The sequence below is a fragment of the Erinaceus europaeus genome, chromosome 1 (genome assembly GCF_950295315.1).
Source record: "Erinaceus europaeus chromosome 1, mEriEur2.1, whole genome shotgun sequence".
In the NCBI taxonomy this organism is placed as follows: Eukaryota; Metazoa; Chordata; class Mammalia; order Eulipotyphla; family Erinaceidae; genus Erinaceus; species Erinaceus europaeus.
In genome coordinates this window covers 45,708,294-45,729,128 of record NC_080162.1, presented here as the reverse complement: position 1 = coordinate 45,729,128, position 20,835 = coordinate 45,708,294, and the positions used below count along the sequence as shown (strand labels likewise).

The 20,835-nt window shown below is 42.0% G+C and overlaps 1 protein-coding gene and 1 non-coding gene across 2 annotated transcripts in view; one reads left to right on the top strand and one right to left on the bottom strand.

The window, feature by feature from the left end:
- The window catches only part of ATP9A (ATPase phospholipid transporting 9A (putative)), a 189,407-nt gene that overhangs the window by 33,115 nt on the left and 135,457 nt on the right, over window positions 1-20,835 (bottom strand). The window contains exons 14-15 of the mRNA XM_007533060.3: window positions 20,522-20,734; window positions 8,015-8,176 (exon numbers count right to left, since the gene is read on the bottom strand). Of these exons, the coding sequence (XP_007533122.2) occupies window positions 8,015-8,176; window positions 20,522-20,734 (375 nt within the window). The remainder of the gene's footprint in view (window positions 1-8,014; window positions 8,177-20,521; window positions 20,735-20,835) is intronic.
- On the top strand, window positions 12,056-12,162 carry LOC132542691 (U6 spliceosomal RNA). Its single transcript, XR_009553659.1, has one exon. It is a non-coding gene; the product is annotated as a U6 spliceosomal RNA (small nuclear RNA).

Sequence of the window (20,835 nt, the reverse complement as noted above, 5' to 3'; positions counted from 1 at the left end):
GAGAGCCAGGCTCAGAGTATGGATTGACCTGCCAATGCCCATGTTCATCAGGGAAGCAATTACAGAAGCCAGACCTTTCACCTTCCTCACCCCAAAATGACCCTGGGTCCATACTCCCAGAGGGATAAAGAATAGGAAAGCTATCAGGGGAGGGGATGGGATATGGAATTCTGGTGGTGGGAATTATGTGGAGTTGTACCCCTCTTATCCTATGCTTTTTGTCAGTGTTTCTTTTTTACAAATAAAAAAATAAATAAATACATCTTCAAAATTTCAAAGAAGAATCCAATCCTAATGTTCGCAGCAATAAGGTTGAGAAATCCTGGCTTTAAGGGGTGATGGTGAAGCCACTGGTTCTCACACCAGCTCTCTGCCCTCACGGATTCCCACCACACGCAGGAAGCACGGAGCAGAGATGGACACAGACAGCACATGTGTTCACTAACACCTGTGCTTTAACTTCTCCATTCTGAGAAGCTCAGGGTAAATACCCACAAACTTTCCACTGAATACAAAATAAATACCTGAAGTCCCATTATAGTATCCTCCTCTAAAATAACTTGCAAATTCCCTCTAATCACCGACATGCTTCCAGAACATCATTACTTATAAAATCCCCTGCCAGCAAGAAGAGGCACCTGCTCCCGCCCCTCCTTTTTAAAAAGATTTATTCATTAACATGAGGGAGGAGAAGAAGGAAGAAAGGAGAACTAGAGCATCACTTCAGTACAAGTGCTGGCAGGGACTGAGCTCAGGACCTCATGCACACAAGTGCCAGCACCTTACCTGCTGTGCCATCATCTTCTGGACCCTGTGACACCTATCTTTTAAGAATATTAGACCTGCCTGCTTCATATTTACCAGATTGTACCTATGCTTGTCTATGACTCAGGCCAAAGATAGTTGTGGACTTTGAACACGAAAGAATCAAAGGTTTATTTTTTTTTCCTTTCCCCTGCATCCTACTGGGGTGTTACAACATGATTGTGGGAAGTAACATCCACTCCCTAGCTTCCTCTACTGCAGAGGGGGCTCAGGAGAGCTTAGACACCATGTCCAATATAAATACTGTATCAACAGTCTCCTCCCATTAGTCATTTCCTCCCCCGAGTTCATCTTGAGTTTACTTTGTTCCCATATTATGGCAAGATTACCCTCTAAAATTACAGAGGTCTGCTAGCTGCACTGCATTGTTTGGGGGCCTTATTTTTTTTTCCACTGTGGTCCAATTCTGGCACCTGTTCAAAGGACCAAAGGACTGTTTTACTCAAACAATGACATGGGTATGATCTATACCAATAATCTGACTCCATCATTTCATGTGGGAAGGGGTATGGGTGGAGAGACACAACAAAACAGGCCATATGGCCTTCCTGCATGGAGACAAACACAAAGCCTCAAAGAAATTGATTTCTCCAAGCTCATCAACTTGGTAGAAGGCGCATTCACACAAAGACTAGAAGAAGAAGCTACTAAGACTGTCTGTGGGCTTCCACTGCTTGAAAGAAGTAGGAGAAATAGACAAGAGCAACACCATCAACAGTCACCAAACTCAGTCAAGAGATGTCTTTATAACGAGCTAAAACTTGGTAACACCAGGAAGCTGGGCAGCTCTTTCCAAATAAGAGACAGGATATATAAACAGATTCATACCCCCCCCAACACACACACACACACAAAATACACGTGGGGTCAATCATTCTTGTTAGGAGGCACCCTGTGGTGCCAGTCGCATCACTCTCTTAGTTGTAACAACCAAAAATGTCCAGATATTTTCAAATGTTCCCCAAGCTCAAGATGGTACTAAGATGAGAACCACTTTATGAGACAAGTATGGTGACATCTGCGCTGGATGGGATGTGAGTTCAAATGCCCTAAATGAGGGGGTGCATCTCAGTGGTAGAGCATTTGCCTGCAAATGCCCTGTTGATCTCTACCCATCAAAATAAAGGGTAAGAAGGCAAACCAGTCATAAAACAAGAAAAATTAGCAAAATAGTGAGTGTTTCATTAAAGGCAGATACTTCATGAAGTGAAAGCAACTTAAAAATTTTCAGAAGTATAATTGAGTAATGCTATTTTTCCAGTGAAGCACCTTACACACACATAAGGTGTGATGGCATGTTATATACTGTATAGTTAAATGCTCGGGGAGTTAAGAAAGCCTTACGTGGAGTTCAATGCCAATTACATAAAAATGCTTGTGAACCAACAAGGGCAACAAAGGGAATAAATAAATAGAATAAATATTTATTTAAAAAATGCTTGTCAACATTTACACTCACACTTCAAAAAAAAAGAAAGAATGAAAGAAGAGGAAATGAAAGAAAGGGAAGTAAGAAAGGAAACACTAAAGGAAAATCCTCAGAAAAAGTCCTAAGTGGTTGTATTTGGGTCAAGAAAATAATGATGGTGTTTTGATTATTTTACATATTTATTTGTTCTAAATGTCTTAACAGAATGGATTTTTTATGTAACTTGTGCTATTCTAAGATGCTGATTTGCCTATCCAATAGTTTTCTAAACTTCTATGCACACTTTTTTTTAATACCTAATTATTTATGAAAGAGAGGAAAGAAGCAAAGTATCGCTCTAGCATATGTGATTCTGGGCAGGTGAAACTTGGGACCTCATGCCTGACACTTCAACACCTTATCCATTGTGCCTCCTCAGCCACTAGCTACAAGTTCTGTCCTTGCTATGGGAATAAAGAGACTGTATCTCAAACTATGATGCATGTCTAGGAATGAGTGCTTTCTTTTTTTTTTAAATTTTTTATTTATAAAAAGGAAACATTGACAAAACCATAGGATAAGAGGGGTACAACTCCACACAATTCCCATCACCAGATGTCTGTATCCCATCCCCTCCCTTGATAGCTTTCCTATTCTTTAACCCTCTGGGAGTATGGACCCAAGGTCATTGTGGGATGCAGAAGGTTGAAGATCTGGCTTCTGTAATTGCTTCCCCACTGAACATGGGCGTTGACAGGTCGATCCATACTCCTAGTCTGTCTCTCTCTTTACCTAGTGGGGAAGGGCTCTGGGGAAGCAGAGCTCCAGGACACACTGGTGGGGGGATGAGTGCTTTCTACAAGTAAAGGAAAGGTGGTATACATAGTCCATTGATTCTAGAAAGGCTGGCATTGGACTGACCACTTGATGATGATTCAACCCTTAAATGACTTCAGCAGAACCCATGGCCCTAGAACCTGAAAATAATGAAAAAAAAACTAAGTCATTCCATAAGAGACAATGACTCTAACTCCCCAAGAAATACACACTCATATGATTTATGTGGTGGATCCCAGGCTACATATGTTCTTAACATCAGATGTGCACTCAAGATATGGTTATAAGTCAGGCCATGTGTGGCCCAGTGGGAAAGCAGATGTGTCGGTGAGAAAAAAAAAAGAAAGAAAAAGAAAAGAAAACTCTCCCTTCCCACCCTGGAGCTGCCAAGGATGTACATCCTGTAAAGTCTGAAACTACCTGCTGGTATAGCAACACGAAAGTCTCTCTTACTGGGGCCTTTTCAAAGCATGCTTATGCTGTATGTCACTGAATCATCGGAATAGCTGTTCATGAAGCGATTTGTATCTTCTCCCAGGAGTAGGCGGTAGAGCCTTGAAAGTAGTTCCACCATCCTAGTATTCATGCCCTGCATGACCCACCGCCATCAAGTCTGGAGGTTGGATCCAGGACTTGCTTCCCAGTAAGTATAACAAAAGTGATTAAAAGTTACAAAACACTATGACTTCCATCTTGCTCATACTCCTGGCTCACTCTTATGAAGCCAGATGACACGGAAGCTGACCCCACAAGAGGCCTATGTGGCCGTGAAGGAGGGTGGCGTCTAGCCAGTACTCAGTAAAGGACTAAGGCCCTCAGTCCAACAACCGCAAGAAACAAAGTTCTGCCAACAACACCGATTTTGTCTGGATGTGTCTCCTCCCCAGCTGAACCTTGGATGACCACAGCCTGGGAGAGACTTGACCCAAGGATGTTGCTTGGCATTTGGACTTCTGGCCCAGGAAATTGTGAGATGATACTGACTTCTGCTGTAAGACACTCAGTGGTATGCAATTGGCATGATTCCCCTCCGTGACATGGGGACTCTCTGAGCTTTTCAGTATCCCTCTCATCATCGTGATGATTTCTCATCCAAATTCCCAGATCCCAGTGAGAAAGAGCATGAACTTCGGAGCTAGGAAAAAAAAAAACAAATAAAAGGTGGTCCGGGAGGTGGTACAGTGAGTGACTAAGGCATTGGACTCTCAAGCATGAGGTCCTGAGTTCAATCCCCAGAAGCACATGTACCAGAGTGATATCTGGTTCCTTCTCTCTCCTATCCTTCTCATTAATTAATAAATAAAATATTATTTAAAAAAAAAGCTAGAAAGCCTCAGCTTGAGGGCACATGATACAATGCACAAACACGCGGGTTTGAGCCCCTGGTTCCCACCTGCAGGGGGAAAGCTTTGCAAGTGGTGAAGCAGTATTACAAGTGTCTCTCTGTCTCTGTCTCACCCTAACCCTCTCGATTTCTGACTGTCTCTATCCAATAAATAAACATAATACAAAAAATTTTTTTAAAAAGACTCAGCTTGAATGGTGAGCTCCACCATTTTCTAGTTGTTAGAATTTGGGGAGATTTCTTAGCTTCTTTAAGTCCTCAATTTTCATCTGTGTCAAATATCAACCATATTGGTACCTACCTAATGGAGTTGTGGAAAAGGCTGCATGGTTTGATTTATGCTAATCACTGAGAGCAGTGTCTAGCACACAATAAGCACCAATTTAGTGTTACCTACCATAACTGTCATTGCTCCAACTGCATTGCTATTACTGCTGATGTTAATACTAGAACTAGTGATTGCTGTTATTATTATCACTAATTTTCAATATTCTCATCTCCACAACATAAAATACTTGGGCATCTCAGGGTAGAGGAGATTATTGTTTTTATTTAAAAAAAAAAATCCAGGAACAAAAAAACATAAGTCTTAGTCCAAAGATTCTCACGGTCTGAGGCTAAATTTTCTCCAGCCAAGCCAAATATTGTGAAGAACCTTTAAAAGTACTGAAGAAACCAATTCAGTGTGAAAATCGAACTAGGATGGGACCAAAAAAATCTGCATTTTTAAAAGTTTTTTGGTAATTCTTTTTTTTTTCCAGGTTGGGACTTGAATTTATTTTTTCCCCTTTACTGCCTTTATTGGGGGGATTAATCTTTTTTGGTAATTCTAATAATGAGTCAGGTTTAAGAACCACTGTATAGGGCTGAGAGACAGTATAATGTTTGTACAAAAAGACTTTCATGTCTGAGGCTCCAAAGGACCCAGGTTCAATCTCCAATACTACCATAAGCCAGTGCTGAGCAGTATTCTGGTAAAATAATAATAGTAATAACAGATAATAAAAAATACTGTATAAACATAGAGTGGGAAGTGTGATTTCCCAGGGCAAAAGAGTAAGTGAGAAAACAAGACATTAATTCCCATATATTGGCTAGGCAATATTTTAAAAAATCTGATGTGGGGGCCAGGTGGTGGTGCACTGGGTTAAATGCACATAGTATAATGCACAAGGACCAGTGCAAGGACAGCGGTTCAAGCCCCTGGCTCCCTACCTGCTCTTCACAAGTGATGAGGCAGGTCTTCAGGAGTCGATCTTTCTCTGTCTCTGTCTCCCCTCCCCCCTCAATTTTTCGCTGTCCTATCCAATAAAAACAAGAAGAATAAAGGAAAAAATAAATGGTCACCAGGAGCAGTGGTGACAGTGCTGGCACCAAACCCCAATGATAACCCTGGAGGCAGGAAAAAAAAAAAAAAACTGATGCTATCAAATGTTGAAGACACAAGGAAGAAATGAACTGAAATCAGTACAAGCACTTTCAGGGAGGGAAAGTTGGCACTATCTGGTCGAGTTCAAGATACTTTGCAGACACCTATCGCAGGAGGATGAGAAATTATACCCATGTGCCAACAGCTGTACTGTAAACCATTAACCCCCACCACCCCAAGACGTGATTAAAAAAACTGTGTTGTTGGAAAAGTCATGATGCATTTTGCATAGAAACACATAGGAGGGGGAGTCGGGCTGTAGCGCAGCGGGTTAAGCGCAGGTGGCGCAAAGCACAAGGACCGGCATAAGGATCCCGGTTCGAACCCCGGCTCCCCACCTGCAGGGGAGTCGCTTCACAGGTGGTGAAGTAGGTCTGCAGGTGTCTATCTTTCTCTCCTCCTCTCTGTCTTCCCCTCCTCTCTCCATTTCTCTCTGTCCTATCCAACAATGACAACAACAATAATAACTACAACAATAAAACAAGGGCAACAAAAAGGGAATAAATAAAATAAAAAAAAAAAAGAAACACATAGGAAAATCCATCATGACTTTTCTGATAACCCAGTAGATACTCCACAATCCAGCAGCTCTACCTCTGCGCAGACAGACAAGACAAGCCACAGCAAGTTTCTAATGGCAAAGAATGTGGCAGCGTTCTAAAGGTCTGTCAGTGGCTGTAACAGACTAAAGGAACAGAGTCAGCCAGCGCAACTGGTAGCAGCTAAGATGAACGATCGCTATGTATTTTCAATAACTTCGGTGATCATATGAATTAAAAACCTCTGAAAGCATTTCATTACAGCAGAGGTGCCAAGACCATTCGGCATTATGTCTCTGATAAATAGTGCTCCGACAACTGCAAAGGAATGAAGTTGAACCCCTAACCTCACAACGTTTGCAAACATTGACTCCAAATGGATCAATAAACTAAAGAGAGAAGAAGAAAAAAAACTACAAAAGAATTCTTTTAAAAAAAAAAAGTGCACCTGTACGGGGCCAGGAGATAGCTGAGCCCCTACAGCACATGCAAGGCCCCAGGCTCAAACCCTAGCACCATGTACAAGCACCCGGAGATGCTCCATATACAGTGGAAAAGCCACGCTCCACGGATTGATGTTATGCTGTCATCCTTTCTCTTTCTGTCTCTATTAATATCTGAAATTTTAAAAAATGAAAATATTGGTCCAGCAGTAGAATTTACACATGCGTGAGGCTCCAAGCAACACAGTGAATAAATATATTCATATTTTTTAGATGTTGGATTAAGCACTGAACCCTTAAATATGAAACCAAAGTCAAGAACCATAAAAGGAATATATATATGTTGTGTGTATGTCAAGAAGTAAAAGATAATCAATGATAGAAATATTTTCAAAGTATCTATCTGATATAGGTATTGTACCCAGAATATAAAAAGAGACCATAAAACTTTTTTTAAAACATACACCCAATCAAAAAAAAAAAAAAAAATCCTGATTACTAAAGTAGACAAAGAGGGAAGTGGCACATCTGGTAGAGCATACACATTACAAGGTCTCAGGTTCAAGCCCATGGTCCCCACCCATAATGGGAAAGCTTCATGAGTGATGAAACAAGGCTGCAGGTCTGTCTCTCTTCCTCTCTCTCTCCTTCCCTCCCTCTCAATAAATAAAATATTTTAAAAAGAAAAGTAAACAAAGAATTTGAACAGAAATTTCTACATATTTCTACATGGAAGATACATAAATAGGCAATAAACAAATGAAAAAATGCACAATATCACTTGTCAGTAGAGAAACGCAAATGAAAACAAAATATCACTTTCTAACCACTAGGAGAGCTATGATTCTTTCCAAAAGAAAAAGAACAAATGAGTGTCTGGAGAAGTCAAAACCCTCATACACTACTTGGAAGAAGTAAAGTGGATTCATGGTGCAGGCACCAAGACCCAGCAATAACCCTAGAAGGCAAAGAGAGAGAGAGAGAGAGAGAGAGAGAGACTGGCGGTAGCACAGTGGATTAAGTGCACATGGCGCTTAACAACATGTGGCACTAAAAAACAACAAGGGCAATGCAAAAGGGAAAATAAATAAATATTTTTAAAATATTGAAAACAAAACCTGAAAAAAAAGAAAAATGTAAAGCCATAGGTACATAGCATCCTTTTAAAAAAAAAAAAAGACCACTTACCCTCACAATGATGCCCATGCGCTTGCTCTCATAGGTGAAGGGGAAAATCTGCAGGATGGTGAAGTTCAGGATCTGGTCGCCAGGGGTCCTCAGCTGCATGGAAGACTGGTCTCGGCCAACAAGTGTTAAACCCACACTTTCAGTCCACTGTACCAGAGCCACCTAAGTGTGACACAGGGTCTGAGGTCAGATACACAGTTGAGGGTTCAGTTCACAGGTCAAGCAAACGAACACAAAGATGGAAGGGAGAGCAGAGACAGGTGAAAGGACAGTCATGGTGTCCCCAGGGAGGCTCTCCAAGCCTGCAGAGGCTACCTGCTCCTATAGCTGCCCCCTCTAGGTACAGCTCACCTTGTCCTGGCCCACCACAGTCATGCAGAGAGACCCACACAGGGGCAAGAGCACTTAGCTGCCTCTGATCACTTCTGGAAAAATCCACACCAAACCAAACAATTATAAGGGAAGAAGAGTATGGCTTCAGGGTAGCAGTTTATCTTCCGAGTCTGCCAACCTCCACAAATGCACAACTGGGCAAGTATCACAGTAGTGCTCAGCTGGGTAATTTTGTCCCCCAAGTGGTATTTAGCAATGATGGGGGGGGGTGCTTTGGCTTGTCAACAGAGGAGAATTTTCTATTTGTATGTACTGAGTAGAGATCACGGGTGTTGCTAAACATTCCTCAATGCACAGAAAAGCCCCAACACAAAGTTCTCCCATCTAAAAAGCCAGCGCTGCCAAGACTGAGGAAGCTGGGGCTCAGAGAAGTCCATCACATGGCCTGAAATGATGCTGCTGGGAAGTGGCTTAGGCAAAGGACCAGACAGGGACCCGGACCAGTGCACACACACCCTAGGGCCACAACACTGTGACATATGGTTTGGGGTCCTAGCCAGAATCATCTCACAGTATCAGTGAGGCCTGCTTCATTAAGGTCAGGGGTATGAGGACACAGACTTCAATACAGGGGCCAGGGTTACATAAGTGAGTGAGGAGGGGCCAGGCAGTGGCAGTCAGGTACAGTGCATACAGGGATTCTTTGGTGGCCTTCAGTAAGACACCAAGGCTCACAAAGAGGAGCCATTCCACCCCAAGTCAGACTTTCAAGATTATGAATCTATCCAAAGACCTCAGGTTATTCTTTACTAGAGTAAGAAAAAGATTTAACAATGCCATGTGGTGGGTATAACTCAAATGCCATGTAAGGGCCAAGGTAAAATGAGACAGAAGCCACCCAGCTCAGCTGCCAGGCAGACATTTCTAGATTTGATCTTTCTCAAGAGAAGCTGCTTTTTATACAACATGAAGTGATGTTTAAATATTGTTGTAAGATCCAACAATAACTACAACAACAATAAGAAAAACAATAAGGGCGACAAAAGGGAATAAATAAATAAATATAAAAACACTTAAAAAATTGCTATAGGGTTGGAGTAGATGGCATAACAGTTATGCAAAAGAGATATTCAAGTCTGAGTTCCAAAGTGCTAGGTTCAATTTCCCACATCACCATAAATGAGAGCTGAGCAGTGCTTTTTTAAAAAGCAAAAACCAAAAACTAAATATATATATATATATATATATATATATATATATATATATATATATATTCAATATATATATATATTCACTTGGCTTAAGAATCCATGAAAAGTGGCCCAAGAGACTGATACACTGAATAAAATGTTGGCTCTCAAGCATTAGATCCTAGATTTGATCCCTGGTATCACATTAACTAGAGTAATACTCTGATTCTCTCTCTCCTAATAAAATAAATAAATTAGGCCAGATGATAGCACAGTGGGTTAAGCGCACATGGCTCAAGGCGCACGGACCAGAGTAAGGATCTGTTTGAACCCCTAGCTCCCCACCTGCAGGGGAGTCGCTTCACAGGCAGTGAAGCAGGTCTGCAGGTGTCTAATTTTCTCTTCCCCTCTCTGTCTTCCCCTCCCCTCTCGATTTCTCTCTGTCCTATCCAGCAACAATGACAGTGGATTCGTAGTGCAGGCACTGAGTCCCAGCAATAACCCTGGAGACAAAAAAAAAAAAAAGGAGCTTGGGGGGCCTGAGTGGTAACACTCCAGGTTAAGAGCACAGGATCCCACTTGGAGCTTCAGCTCCTCACCTCAGGGCGGGGGGGTCATTTCATAAGCAGTGAAGCAGGTCTGCAGGTATTTGTCTTCCCCTCCTCTCTCAGTTTCTCTCTGTCCTATCCAACAACAGCAGCAGCAGCTACAACAATGGAAAAAATGGCCTCTGGGAGCAGTGGATTCATAGTGCAGGCATCTAGCCCTAACGATAACCCTGTAGGCAAAACAATAAATAAACAAATTAATTAGTTAATTAATGGAGAGCCAGGAAGAGAGCTCAGCGAAGACCACAGGACTTGCATGCACGAGGCTCTATCTCTGGCAACCGTATAAACAAGAGAAACTCTAGTCTTTCTCTCTAATAAAAATAGCAAATAGTTAAGCATCCAAATATTTTCTTATAAATTCAACAGGAAGGGGGTAGGTGGTGGCACAACAGGTTGAACACATACACCATAGCGCACAAGGATGCAGATTCAAGTCCCTGGTGCCACCTGTGGGAAGAAAGCTTTGCAAATAGTACTGCAGGTGTCCCTGTCTGTCTGTCTGTCTGTCTGTCTCTCTCTCCCTATCTTTCCACTCCCCTCTTGATTTTTGTCTCTATTCAACAAATTAATAAACAGAGTATATTTTTTAAACAATTAATGGGGTGGTCTGGGAGGTAGCGCTGTGGATAAAGCATTAGAGTCTCAAACATGAGGTCCTGAGTTCAATCCCCAGCAGCACATGTACCAGAGTGATGTCTGGTTCTTTCTCTTTCCTCCTAACTTTCTCATGAATAAATAAACAAATTATTTTTTAAAATTTTAATAGGAATAGATGTTGTAATAGAAGGCAATTGACTCTATATTTGAAATTTATCCCCTATCACTTAATTCTAATAAAAACTAGTATCTGAGAAAGAAGAATAGCATCATCTTCATAAAAATTTAACTATTCAGAAATAAATGGCTGTCAAGTCCATTCAGAATAAATACTAAATAATTATATATAGGAGAGAAAACTTAGTTTTCTATGATGTCCCTAACATACTCCAGTCCTATCGCCACAACCCCTAACCAAAATCCAACCTCAAAATCCTGCCCCAAGGGTTAATAAATAACACTGATGGAAGATTTCCCACCTCCTCACCCTTATTATTATTTTTTTTATTTAGCAGAATACTCATCAGGTCTGGTTTATAGTGGTGCAGGAGATTGAACCTGGTACTTCAGAGCCTCATGCATGAGAGTCTCTTTGCACAACCATTATGCTGTCTAACCCTCCGCCCTTTTTAAGAGAGGTTTTTGGGGTTTTTTTCCACCTTACATTTTCAACCTCTGTGCTCTGAGACAACCTCAGGTCTGAGAGCAGGGCCACATACTGGTTAAGTCCTGCCAGTCCCCTAATCTTGCTGACATAACAGTCCATGCTCATTTGGACACAGCCTGAATGCTGTCATTGTCCAAGAACCTGATGTTGGGGCTCAGTACCAAGATGTACTTAGTAGAGCTATGCACGCCTCTTGTTCACTGAGCTGCACGTGTAGTCACGGAAATATTCCCAAACTCATGAATGAAAAAGAATCAAGTACCTAACTGCTAGCTGCCCCCATAGCCCTATGCTCCCCTGTCCCAGGTGGTCTTTATCCTCACTTTGTAACACGGTTATGGACATGGAAAATGAGACAATCGTGATCTTCATACACAAAGAAACATGGAGAGGGATTTACAGTGTAAGACCATCTACCCAGACATTTTCTGTGAGCCCAAAGTGGGAGATGACCTGAAGTTCACACTTGGGGGTTAGATTAGACAATCTGTGGAGTATTTAAGCAGCAGAACAAACAACAGCCACTAGAAATCTTACCATAGCTGGATACTGAAGTGGAATAATGAACTACACAGCTGGCCTTTGAACAACACAAAGGTTAGGGGTGCCAACCGCACAATACACAAGTCAAAATTCCACATATGTGCTCATTTAGGCAGCACATATACTAAAATTGGAACGATACAGAGAAGATTAGCATGGTCCCTGCGCGAGGATGACACGCAAAGTTATGAAGCGTTCCATATTTTTGTCCTGGAACCCTGCTTCCCCAGAGTTCTGCCCCACTAGGGAAAGAGAGAGATAGGCTGGGAGTATGATCAACCTGCCAACACTCATGTTCAGTGGAGAAGCAATTATAGAAGCCAGACCTTCCTCCTTCTGCATCCCATAATGACCCTGGGTTCATACTCACAGAGGGATAAAGAATAGGAAAGTTCTCAGAGGAGGGGATGGGATATGGAGTTCCAGTGGTGGGAACTGTGTGGAACTGTACCCCTCTTTATCCTATGGTCTTGTCAATATTTCCATTTTATTAAAAAAAAAAAAATCCACATGTAATTTTCAAGTTGGCCCTCCAGGGGGATGCAAATAGACCTACATGTGAGGCGCCACCCACAAGCCAGAGCTGAGCAGCGCTTTGGTAATAAATAAATAGAATAACAAAATAAAATTGGTCCTCAGTTAACAGAGGGTTCCATGGATAGAAAATAATCCAGCAGTAAGTGGGTCTGTACAGTTCAAACCAATGTTCAGTGGTCAACTGTTATTATTAGAGAACAAATCTAGAGGAACTAGAAGGTGACACTGAACACTCAAATTGTATGTACAGATGAGAGATAGGATGGTCCAGGAGTTATTGCAGTGGATAAAGCACTGAACTCTCAAGCATGAGGTCCTGAGTTCAATCCCTGGCAGCACCAGATTGATGTTTGGTTCCTCTCTCTCTCCCTCCTCCTACTCCCTCCCTCCTCTTATCCCTCTCATTAATAAACAAATAATTTAATTTTTAAAAAAGATAGGAATCCACAGTTCTGACTTTTCCTATAGTGAGAACATGTAGCTTCTAAGCTTAAATACATTTAAAATTTTTAATATGAAAGAATTCACAAGAAAAAAAAAAGAAGGGGGCAGGGGTAGATAGCATAATGGCTATGCAAAGAGACTCTCATGCCTGAGGCTTGAAAGTCCCATGTTCGGGCAGATGACCCCACCAATGTGTCCTGGAGCCCTGCTTCCCCAGAACTCTGCCCCACTAGGGAAAGAGTGAGAGAGGCTGGGAGTATTGATCGACCTGCCAACACCCATGTTCAGAGAGGAAGCAACTACAGAAGCCAGACCTTCTACCTTCTGTACCCCATAATGACCCTGGGTCTATACTCCCAGAGAGATAAAGAATAGGAAAACTATCAAGGGAGAGGATGGGATATGGAGTTCTGGTGGTAGGAACTGTATGGCATTGTACCACTCTTATCCTATGGTCTTGTCAGTATTTCCATTTTATAAATAAAAAAAATATTAGATGGTGTTAAACAGTATAGAAATGTGATTAGATTTACATTTTAGCAATGCTTTCTCCTAATAGAACTTCTACAATGATGAAAATGTTCTCTAATCGTTGCTCAATATGACAGATCACAGTGATTGTAGAATGCTTCAAATGTAGTCAGTCTGACTGAGGAGATTAATTAAAAATTTTTTAGATTTGGATAGCTTCATGTGGATCTTAGATATTCTAATAACAATTCAGGTGTGTGTGTGGGGGGGAAGTCCCAGGTTCAATTCCCAAACCACTATAAATCAGAGCTGAGCGGTGCTCCGGTTAAGAAAAACAGACTGGCCAGGCTTCCCTGGATTGAAGACCCCACCAACGTGTCCTGGAGCTCAGCTTCCCCAGAGACACACCCTACTAGGGAAAGAGAGAGGCAGACTGGGGGTATGGACCGACCAGTCAACGCCCATGTTCAGCGGGGAAGCAATTACAGAAGCCAGACCTTCTACCTTCTGCAACCCTCAATGACCCTGGGTCCATGCTCCCAGAGGGATAGAGAATGGGAAAGCTACCATGGGAGGGGGTGGGCTATGGGGATTGGGTGGTGGGAATTGTGTGGAGTTGTACCCCTCCTACCTTATGCTTTTGTTCACTAATCCTTTCTTAAATAAAAAAAAAAAAAAGAAAAAGAAAAACAGACTGGGGGGTCAGGGTGGCACCACAGTGAGTTAAGCGCACATGGCGCAAAGCCCAAGGACCAGCTTAAGGATCCCAGTTTGAGCCCCCGGCTCCCCACCAGCAGGGGAGTCACTTCACAGGCGGTGAGGCAGGTCTGCAGATATCTGTCTTTCTCTCCTCCTCTCTCCATTTCTCTCTGTCCTATCCAACAACGAAAGACTTCAACAATGACAATAATAACTACAACAAGGCTACAACAACAAGGGCAACAAAAGGGGGGAAAATGGCCTCTAGGAGCAGTGGATTCATGGTGCAGGCACTGAGCCCCAGCAATAACCCCCGAGGCAAAAAAAAAAAAAAACAGAATGGTTTTTCCTGTACAGAAGAGAGCACCCAGAATAAACACTCAGGTCAAAAACAAAAAACAAATGCATTACCATTGTTCGGCAGTAGAGTGCATATCTGGCATAAATAAAACTCTAGGTTCAATCCCCAGCACTAAATATGCCAGAGCAGTGCTCTGAAATCTCTAATAGACAAAAAAAAAAAAAAAAAAAGTTGTATTATTGCCACAATTCTTCTCCTTCCACTGTAACCCACCTCCAAGGCCGCTAAATACCCTTGAAATGGTGAAATCCTCCAGTGTCTTGGGAGCATGTCTCTCTGACTGGATTCTATTTCATTTCCCTTGGGAGTTACTGTAGGTGGCAGGGAGGGTCTAGCACCCCTCAGGCTGTAATTGATAGCTAACTAGAGACTCTTCAAGGCTCCCAAAGCAAAAAATGTACACAGGAAACAAATTTAGGAAGTCCTGCTTTCTGTTACAGGAAATGAATCCTACACCAACTGGTTGAAATTACTCCAGCAGAGTCAAATGAATGCTGGTTTCTATGTTATTCACCACAAACTGAATTGCCTACACCAAACAAAGTTTTACTGATACAGAATTTCAAAGGTGGATTCTAGACTTACCAAGTCTATATGAAATCCTACAGAGGCTTGGAAATACAACTTGTGCGCATTCAAAATCTAATATCTTCAAATTATTGGCTTTATGAAAAATTTCACTGGAATTAGATTTACTCAGTGTCATATGGTGCTATTTATATCAACAGATTTGTATTCTGCAGTCAAGCTCTTTGGAAATAGCTTAAAAGACAACCAGTAAAATATTAACAGCAATCTTATTTTATGTTAGTAAGATTGTGGTTTACTTTTTTCTTTTCTCATCCATGTCTTTAGATATTCTACCATAGATATGAAATAACTATGCAAGAAAAATAATAATACTGTGGGGAAAAATACTAACAGGGTATCATTTGATTTCTGCAAAAATAACAAACCAAAAGAAAATACCTTTTTTTCCCCATCAAGACAAATCTGAATCCCAATAAAATTAATTGAAAGAAACAAAAAGACTTTACTTTGAGAAAAAAGAAACTGATAAGGACAAAGCATTCCATGCCAGATTTACCCTCTGAAAAGTTTGCAGAGCCCTAACACAAATATATTAAAGTTCAGAGGGAACAGAGGGTGTGGGGCCCCTTCAGAGCCGTCCGCGTAAACATGCCCAACACCAGTGTGCATAAAAGAGCGTGGAGGCAGTCGTGCTGATTATACTGCTAACATCTGGAACTTGTTCATATTCAAAATCAAATATCCACAAGTTACTGGTTCCCATTTCATAATCACTGAGACCCTGATCCTTTCTCACAAGGCCACACAGTGCTATCATTCCGCCCACATTCAAAGAAAAAGCAGCTCAGGCAGACTCACCCAGACGAAGAGATGGCAGATCTAAAGACTCATTCTGGAACAAGTCTGAGCAGAGCAGTATGCTTAGCCACAACCATCGTCTCTTCTTCTCCTCTCCCTCTCTCCCTCTCTCTCCCTCTCTCTCTCTCTCTCTCTCTCTCTCTCTCTCTCATCTTGTACATAATTCCCATCTCAGAGTTTGGCCACTGTTCATCACATTTTTCATTCCTAAGAAGCCTGGTTTAGGGGGTCGGGCGGTGGCGCAGTGGGTTAAGCGCATGTGGCGCAAAGCGCAGGGACCGCCGTAAGGATCCCGGTTCGAGGCCCCAGCTCCCCACCTGCAGGGGAGTCGCTTCACAGGCGGTGAAGCAGGTCTGCAGGTGTCTATCTTTCTCTCCCCTTCTCTGTCTTCCCCTCCTCTCTCCATTTCTCTCTGTCCTATCCAACAACGAATTCCGTCAACAAGGGCAATAATAATTACCAAAACGAAGCTACAACAAGGGCAACAAAAGGGAGAAAAAAAATGGCCTCCAGGAGCGGTGGATTCATGGTGCAGGCACCAAGCCCAGCAATAACCCTGGAGGAAAAAAATAAAATAAAATAAAATAAAATAAAATAAAATAAAATAAAATAAAATAAAATAAAATAAAGAAGCCTGGTTTAGATGTCTTGGAAGGAGCCCAGCTGGTGGCTCACCTGGTAGAGCTCACAGGTTACCAAGAATAAGTACCCAGGTTCAAGCCCTCAGTCCCCACTTTCCTAAGTGGGAGAGCACTGCTGTGTCGATCTCTGCCTCCCTCTCCCCATTTCTATCTTCCTCAGCCTCTGTCTGTCAAAAGGGGGGGAAAAAAAAAGGCCACCAAGAACAGTGGAGTCATGCAGTCATTGAGTCTCAGAGATAACTCTGAAAAAAAAAAAGTTACAGGTGCCTAGGTCACAGTCTGGGTGGGCATCATAGCTTGAGGTTCTCCACAGACTCATGAAGATCAGAAGAAGCAGTCCCCTGGGGGACACATTCCACTGCCTCACAAAAGAGGAAAAATGACTGGACAGGGAAAGAAACTTCCAGGTGTCCTTTTACTTCTGATCTTCTGAAAAGTGGTAGCCTACTCACTAGTAGCCACTGGCTGATATGTGTTCTCAGATTCATCCATATCTCTAAAATACTATGTTTGTTCAGAGAAGCTCTTTTTTAAAGTGAACAAAATAATTTGGAGTACTTGTAAACTAGCAAGGAAGTGAGATGTTTAAAAACAATAAGAACACAACAACAATGAAAAACAACAAGGGCAACAAAAGGGAAAATAAATAAAATAAATATAAAAAATAATTTTAAAAAATTAAAAAAAAACAGTAAGAACAGGAGGGGGGCATTCTGGTTTTTTATCATGAGTCGAAAAACACTCTTTCAATTTCACACACAAGAGAGCCTCATAGTGACCCTCCTGTGGGTCCCCTGTCACATATGTGGAGGCACAGTGGAGTATGGAACTAGTGTCATAAGACTCAGGTGCTCAGGTACTGCTGTCTCATTCAACATGAACTCCACAGACCCCATCAAAAGGAACTCAAAAACACCTGGTGAAATAATATGCCAAATCAAGCCATTTGCAGAAACATTAGGCACAAGAATATTCACTACAAATGTGTATAAACACTGTTGCCTGAAAATTAAAAACTACCTAAATTAAAGTGAAATGAGAATGGCTCAATACCTTAAGAGTAAAAAAATATATGCAGTAACTGAAAAGTTTTTTAAAATAATATTGAGGCCAGGTGATGGTGCACCTGGTTGAGCATGCACATTACCAGGCATAAGGACCCAAGTTCAAGCCTCTAGTCTCCACTTGCCGGAGGGGGGAAAGCTTCATAACTGATGAGACAGTGCCACAGGCATCTCTGTCTCTCTTCCTCTCTACCTCCCCTTCACCTCTCAATTTCTCTATCCTATCAAATACAAAAAAAAAAAAGAAGAAGAAAAGAAAAAGAAAGGAAAAAATAATAATTCTCAAGAAAATCAGGTACTATAGAAATATTAAATTAAAAAAGAAGTCAAACCTCAGCTATCTTTTGAAAAACTATATATGGAAAAGCTATGAAAGGGCATTTTGTCAAAGTAGCTTCTGAAGATGTTAATCTATCAAAATGATTAAGAGTCTGAACTCTGAGGGCCAGTAGGTGTCTTGGCAGGCAGAGTGCATGCCTTACTTTGCATGAGGCCTTGCTTTCAATCCCTGGTACCACAAACCATCTGGCAGCTGCTCAAGAATTAATCAGGTTAACTGAGAGAAATGAAAATATACATCTATTCAAAACTTGGTATTCCAGTGTTCACAGAAGTATTACCCATAATAGCAAAATAAGGGAGTCGGGCGGTAGCGCAGTGGCTTAAGCGCATGTGGCGCAAAGTGCAAGGACTGACGGGAAGAATCCCAGTTTAAGCCCCGGCTCCCCACCTACAAGAGAGTCACTTCACAGGCAGTGAAGCAAGTAGAAGGTGTCTATCTTTCTCTCCCCCTCTCTGTCTTCCCCTCCTCTCTCCATTTCTCTCTGTCCTATCCAACAACGATGACATCATTAACAACAACAACAATAACTACAATAATAAAAAGACAACAAGGGCAACAAAAGGGAATAAATAAATAAATATTTTTAAAATAGCAAAATAAAGAACCCAAAATATTCATTGACTGATGAATAAGCAAAATATAACATTATCTATATATGGAAATACTATTTATGAAACAATAGCAATGGAACATTTGTAAATACCACCATGTGGTATTTACATCTTGAAAATATATGCTCAGTGAAAGAAGCTAGACAGAAAAGATAACATATTACATGGGTTTCTTTTTTAATATTTTTATTTTATTACCTTTTGTTGCCCTTGTTTTATTGTTGTAGTTATTATTGTTGTTGTTGTCATTGTTGGATAGGACAGAGAGAAATGGAGAGAGGAGGAGAAGACAGAGGGGGAGAGAAAGATAGACACCTGCAGACCTGCTTCACCGCCTGTGAAGCGACTCCCCTGCAGATGGGGAGTCAGGGGCTTGAACCCGGATCCTTATGCCAGTCCTTGTGCTTAGCGCCACCTGCGCTTAAACCACTGTGCTACTGCCCGACTCCCCATGTTTTTCTTTTTATGAAATGTCCAGAAAAGGCAAATCTGAGTCCTTCCTTTTGGAGCAATGAAAATGTTCTAAAATTGGAGGTCAGGTGGTAGCGCACCTGGGTAAGCACATATGCACAAGGACCTGGGTTCAAGCCCTCTCTCCTGACCTGCAGGGGGGAAGCTTCATGAGTGGTAAAGCAAGCCTGCAAGTGTCTATGTTTCTCTCTCCCTACCTCCCCTACCCCTCTCAATTTCTCTCTTTCCTGTCAAGCATAATAGAAAGGAAAAGAAAAAAAAAAAGGCTACTGGGAGCGGATTCCTAGTGCCAGCACTGAGCCCATGATAAATCTGGTAGCAAAAAAAAAAAAAAAAAGAGTTCTAAAATTAAAAAAATTAAAAGTGATAATGGATAAACTATTAATTTACTGGGGAAAAAAATTCCACTAAACAGCTTGTGTTAAATGTAAATCCATTCACAACTGACCTAAATAGTGCTTATATAATAGACGTTCCAAGGTCTCAGGTTCAATTCCCACCACTACAAGCCATAGCTGAGCAGTGCACTGGTTAAGAACAAGACGTGTAAATCCATCCATGTTAAACTGATGGATTGTACGGCATATGAATTTTATCATTAAAGTGCTGTCAGTTGCCAGGTGGTGGCACACCTGGTTGAGTGCACATGTTACAATGTGCAAGGACCCGGGTTTGAGCACCCTGTTCCCACCTGCAGGGGGAAAAGCTTCATGACTGGTGAAGCAGGGCTACAGGTGTCTCTGTCTCTCTCCCTCTCTATCTCTCCCTTCCCTCTCAATTTCTGGCTGTCTTTATCCAATAAATAAATAAAGATTATTTTTTTAAAAGCTGTCATGGGGGTGGGGGGGTTGGGCAGTAGCACAGCAGGCTAAGTGCACATGGCACAAAGTGCAAGGACCGGAATAAGGATCCTGGTTCAAGGCCCCCACTCCCCACTTGCAGGGGGGTCGCTTTACGAGCGGTGAAGCAGGTCTGCAAGTGTCTTATCTTTTTCTCCCCCTCTGTCTTCCCCTTCTCTCTCTGTCCTATCCAACAACAGCATCAATGGCAACAACAATAATAGTAATAACCACAAAAAAACAATAAAACAACCAGGGCAACAAAACGGAAAAAAAAAATAAATAATAGTCTTCAGGAGCAGTGGATTCGTGGTGCAGGCACTGAGCCCCAGTGATAACCCTGGAGGCAAAAAGAAGAAAAAAAGAAAGAAAAAGAAAAGAAAATGAAAGAAAATAAAAGAAAGAAAGCTGTCATTTAAACAAAAGAAAATAAACAAAGAAAGAGGTATGGTTTGAATGAGATTAGCTCCTCTAATGCAATAGCCACCTGAAAAATAAAGTATTATCTTTCCGAATTCATTATATAGACCTGAAGTCCAAGACCTACATGTATTTGAAAATGTGTTTCCCAAACAGCCCTGCAACATCACAACTCCTGCTGGTCCTGACAGATAACTCCCATAGGGTCCCCCATCTAAGCCTGTCGGGCACAGGCTTTATCTCTGTGCCTTACTGCACGGGGGAGGGAGGGACTACCTCATCGGGGCTAGACGCCTGGTAGACGCGGCAGGAGTCTTCGTACTGCTTCTCGGCCTCAGCCTGGTCAGTCACACCATTGGACTCGTATACGGGAGTCACGTTGTGGCAGAGCGCGATGGCCTTCACAGCCTCATGCACACGGCTGCTCATGGTGCGCCGCACCTTGGTGGTCAGGGTGGGACCCTTCTGAGCAGGTGGGTCCTGAGATTGCTATAGGAGGGAGAAAGGAACAAATATAAATCAAAGGCATGGAAGGGTCTGGAAGACATGGAAGAAAGATCACTAGGAATTACTGTCCTGCTTCCTACTTC